Below are 5,000 nucleotides of genomic sequence, written 5' to 3'. Positions count from 1 at the left end.
AACAGACGGTGTGCTACAGCCAATCAGAGCTACAGTAGTCATATAGTTTCTGTGTCGGGGGCTAGGATCAGTCTGTTATATCTGGAGTATTTCTCCTGTCTAATCTGGTGTCCTGTGTGAATTTAAGTTTGCCCTCTCTAATTCTCTCTCTTTTCTCTCGGAGGACCTGGGCCCTAGGACCATGCCTCAGGACTACCTGGCCTGATGACTCCTTGCTGTCCCCAGTCCACCTGGTCGTGCTGCTGCTCCAGTTTCAACTGTTCTGCCTGCGGCTATGGAACCCTGACCTGTTCACCGGACGTGCTACCTGCTGTTTTCGACACTCTCTCTCTACCGCACCTGCTGTCTCTAACTCTGAATGATCAGCTGAAAAGCCAAATTACATTTACCCCTGAGGTGCTGACTTGTTGCACCCTCTACAACCAATGTGATTATTATTATTATTTGACCCTGCTGGTCATCTATGAACATTTGAACATCTTGGCCATGTTCTGTTATAATCTCCACTCGGCACAGCCAGAAGAGGACTGGCCACCCCTCATAGCCTGGTTCCTCTCTAGGTTTCTTCCAAGGTTCGTGCCTTTCTAGGGAGTTTTTCCTAGCCACCGTGCTTCTACCTCTGCATTGCTTGCTGTTTGGGGTTTTAGGCTGGGTTTCTTGATAGCAATTTGTGACATTGGCTGATGTAAATCAGGCATCTGTTTTTTATTTTCAATAAATTTGCCCCCCAAAAATCTAAAAAACATGTTTCGCTTTGTCATTATGGGGTATTGTGATGTCATTATGGGGTATTGTGATGTCATTATGGGGTATTGTGATGTCATTATGGGGTATTGTGTGTAGATTGCTGAGGATTTGTTTTTATTTAATCCATTTTAGAATAAGGCTGTAACGTAACAAAATGTGGAAAATGTCAAGGGGTCTGAATACTGTCTGAAGGTATTTAAGGTGTATTTTGTGACTTTTTGCGAATGCGTTCTAATGATCTAAAGCGACACAGGTCCTACTGCCTGTAAACACACAGTCCAGTTCATAGTGAATGATGGCAGGTCCTACTGCCTGTAAACACACAGTCCAGTTCATAGTGAATGATGGCAGGTCCTACTGCCTGTAAACACACAGTCCAGTTCATAGTGAATGATGGCAGGTCCTACTGCCTGTAAACACACAGTCCAGTTCATAGTGAATGATGACAGGTCCTACTGCCTGTAAACACACAGTCCAGTTCATAGTGAATGATGGCAGGTATTGTGTAAACACACAGTCCAGTTCATAGTGAATGATGGCAGGTCCTACTTTTGTATTTACACAGTCCAGTTCATAGTGAATGATGGCAGGTCCTACTGCCTGTAAAACACAGTCCAGTTCATAGTGAATGATGAAGGTCCTACTGCCTGTAAACACACAGTCCAGTTCATAGTGAATTTGGCAGGTCCTATTTTGTAAACACACAGTCCAGTTCTAGTGAATGATGGCAGGTCCTACTGCCTGTAAACACACAGTCCAGTTCATAGTGAATGATGGCAGGTCCTACTGCCTGTAAAATATAGTCCAGTTCATAGTGAATGATGGCAGGTCCTACTGCCTGTAAACACACAGTCCAGTTCATAGTGAATGATGACAGGTCCTACTGCCTGTAAACACACAGTCCAGTTCATAGTGAATGATGACAGGTCCTACTGCCTGTAAACACAGTCCAGTTCATAGTGAATGATGGCAGGTCCTACTGCCTGTAAACACACAGTTCATAGTGAATGATGGCCAGTTCAGTTCAGTGAATGATGGCAGGTCCTACTGCCTGTAAACACACAGTCCAGTTCATAGTGAATGATGGCAGGTCCTACTGCCTGTAAACACACAGTCCAGTTCATAGTGAATGATGACAGGTCCTACTGCCTGTAAACACACAGTCCAGTTCATAGTGAATGATGACAGGCCCTTTGTTTTTAATTATTCTCCCCAATTTCATGGTGTCCAATTGGTAGTTACAGTCTTGTCTCATCGCTGCAACTCCCGTACGGACTCGGGAGAGGCGAAGGTCAAGAGCCGTGTGTCCTCCGAAACACAACCCAACCAAGCCGCACTGCTTCTTGAAACAATGACAACTTAACCCGCAAGTGATGGGTCAAGGACATCCCTGCCGGCCAAACCCTCCCCTAACCCGGACGACGCTGGGCCAATTGTGCGCCTCCCCATGGGTCTCCCGGTCGCGGCCGGCTGTGACAGAGCCTGGACTCGAACCCAGAATCTCTAGTGGCACAGCTAGCACTGTGATGCAGTGCCTTAGACCACTGAACCACCCGGGAGGCCCAGGCCCTTGTGGCAAATGGCTTGTTTGCATAAATCAATCAATCAAATGTATTTATAAAGCCCTTTTTACATAAGTATTCAGACCCTGTGCCATGAGACTCGAAATTGAGCTCAGGTGCATCCTGTGTCCATTGATCATCTTTGAGATGTTTCTACAACGTGATTGGAGACAACCTGTGGTAAATTCAATTGATTGAACATGATATAGAAAGGCACACACCGGTCTATAAGTCCCACAATTGACAGTGCATGTCAGAGCAAAAACCAAGCCATGAGGTCGAAGAAATTATTTGTAGAGCTCCGAGACAGGATTGTGTAAAGACACAGATCTGGGGAAGGGTACCAAAAAGTGTCTGCAGCAATGAAGGTCCCCAAGAACACAGTGACCTCCATCCTTCTTAAATGGAAGACGTTTGGAACCACCAAGACTCTTCCTAGAGCTGGCTGCCCGGCCAAACTGAGCAATCGGTGGAGAAGAGAAGGGCCTTGGTCAGGGAGGTGACTAAGAACCCGATGGTCACTCTGATAGAGCTCTAGAGTTCCTCTGTGGAGATGGGAGAACCTTCCAGAAGGACAACCATCTCTGTAAAGCTCCACCAATCAGGCCTTTATGGTAGAGTGGCCAGACGGAAGCCACTCCTCAGTCCTACAATAACAGGACATCCTCCTAGCAGCTAGCTAGCTAGCTAACGCTAGGCTCTGTGTTTTTAGCGTGCTACATAAATAGATACGCTAGCCTCTTAGCCACATTGACTGACTTGTGATCATTGCCCTTGCTAGTTTGATTGTATTGACAGGTGCTTCTACACCTGCATTGCTTGCTGTTTGGGGTTTTAGGCTGAGGGTTTCTGTACAGCACTTTGAGATATCAGCTGATGTACGAAGGGCTTTATAAATACATTTGATTCGATTTGATTCCCAGCCTTAGTTACATTCGTCTGTTTTTTGTTAAAGAATATTGAGTCATTGAAAGTGAAACAGTGCATCGTGAATGGAGGCAGTAAACAATGTACCAGGCCAGCTGTGATTTACAACCTGATAGCAATAAAATAAATGTATTGGTGAATTATATGCTTCATGCATTGAACTGCATCTATCTATTCAGCCAACAATGCCTTAGTGTACGTCATGAAATGCTGAGCCACATAGAAGCTGGGAATTTGGTATTTTTGACTGATAATATGAGTGTCTGTGGTACGCAAACCAAAGAGTATAATTGACACACCTGATTTGCAATGGGTTTTAGGAATGAAACTGTGCAATGTTCTTCTAGATGCTCCTAGTCAGTTTTATTTTTGTCCGATGTTACACAATATAATGAATGTGTTGTATGTAGTACAGGAGGTTGATTTGTTTAGACGTGTGTTTTCTTGACTATGATTAATGCCATTTGACAATATACATACCAGCAGATGACTGGAGGTCAGGTACAGCAAGCTTTCAAAATGGGGAGTTAAAAGAAAATGTCCTGGGTAACTCCTATGCCTCAATGTGTTATATATTGCTGCCACCAGCCCAACATTGGAAGTATTACAGGATAGCAGTCTCTTATTTTTCTGCATCACACTAAACACAAATAGCCACAATTAAGTGCCTTTTGTCTCCAACCTTGGCTATTGCTGTTATCTGTCCTTCATCTCACAGCACTTTTCTCAGTCTGGTCGTGTCTTTCGGACGGTCTGACGACACATAGTGACTGTAACTACAGCAGAGTTACTTGTTCAATTCCTACTTTAAAAGGAAACGAGAGGTTTCTTCAACAGCGTCAATAATCCACAGTAATACAGATGTGAAATGTAAACAACTGCATCCCGATGAGATTCGGTTTCATGTGGCGATATTCAGATGAACAATGTCTTTGTGCATCTACATTGCTGCTGTTTGGGGTTTTAGGCTGCGTTTCTGTACAGCCCTTTGGGACATCAGCTGATGTAAGAAGGGCTTTATAAATACATTTGATTGATTGATTGATTGATTGTCTGTTTATTTCATATCTGCAAATGAGTTAAAACACTGTCAGTTCCACTTTAAGGCTGTGTTAAAAGTAGTGCACTATCTAGGGAAAAGGGGGCTGTTTGGGAGGCAACCTAGCATTCTGTAGCTTGTCTTGTCTCAGAGTGAAGGGATGTTAGTGTTATTATGGGATGTTCAGTCGGTCTTAACTGGGCTGTTTGTCACAGGCTGTCAGACCAGAGCACCCACAATGCCGGGCAGGGCGAGTGCTCAGATAGATTGGTCTGATTTGACTGATGCCATGTGAATAACGACAGAGCGGTGACGAGGACAGTTGGCCACGGAGACCAGAGACCAGAGCACCCACAATGCCGGGCAGGGCGAGTGCTCAGATAGATTGGTCTGATTTGACTGATGCCATGTGAATAACGACAGAGCGGTGACGAGGACAGTTGGCCACGGAGACCAGAGACCAGAGCACCCACAATGCCGGGCAGGGCGAGTGCCAGATAGATTGGTCTGATTTGACTGATGCCATGTGAATAACGACAGAGCGGTGACGAGACAGTTGGCCACGGAGACCAGAGACCAGAGACCAGAGACCGGAGACCGGAGACCGGAGACCGGAGACCGAGACCAGAGACCAGAGACCAGAGACCAGAGACCAGAGACCAGAGACCAGGAACCAGAGACCAGAGACCAGAGACCAGAGAACCAGAGACCAGAGACCAGAGACC

General features: G+C 45.5%; 1 protein-coding gene and 1 long non-coding RNA gene across 5 annotated transcripts in view; one reads left to right on the top strand and one right to left on the bottom strand.

Moving 5' to 3' along the window:
- Positions 1-1,009: 1,009 nt before the first annotated feature.
- LOC127919568 (uncharacterized) lies at positions 1,010-1,940 on the top strand. 4 transcript variants are annotated; one of them, XR_008103349.1, is made up of 4 exons: positions 1,010-1,245; positions 1,479-1,527; positions 1,576-1,720; positions 1,789-1,932. It is a non-coding gene; the product is annotated as an uncharacterized LOC127919568 (long non-coding RNA). The 4 variants fall into 4 exon arrangements; XR_008103348.1 differs by lacking the exon at positions 1,479-1,527 and having other exon boundaries at positions 1,838-1,940; XR_008103346.1 differs by lacking the exon at positions 1,479-1,527 and having other exon boundaries at positions 1,576-1,673; positions 1,838-1,932.
- Positions 1,941-4,468: 2,528 nt separating this feature from the next.
- The window catches only part of LOC127919567 (transmembrane protein 255B-like), a 20,023-nt gene continuing 19,491 nt past the window's right edge, over positions 4,469-5,000 (bottom strand). The window contains exon 5 of the mRNA XM_052503306.1: positions 4,469-4,491. Coding sequence (XP_052359266.1) covers positions 4,469-4,491 — 23 coding nt within the window. The remainder of the gene's footprint in view (positions 4,492-5,000) is intronic.

This window comes from Oncorhynchus keta, unplaced genomic scaffold (assembly GCF_023373465.1).
Source record: "Oncorhynchus keta strain PuntledgeMale-10-30-2019 unplaced genomic scaffold, Oket_V2 Un_contig_17093_pilon_pilon, whole genome shotgun sequence".
Lineage (NCBI taxonomy): Eukaryota > Metazoa > Chordata > Actinopteri > Salmoniformes > Salmonidae > Oncorhynchus > Oncorhynchus keta.
This window is presented reverse-complemented; position numbering and strand designations above follow the sequence as displayed.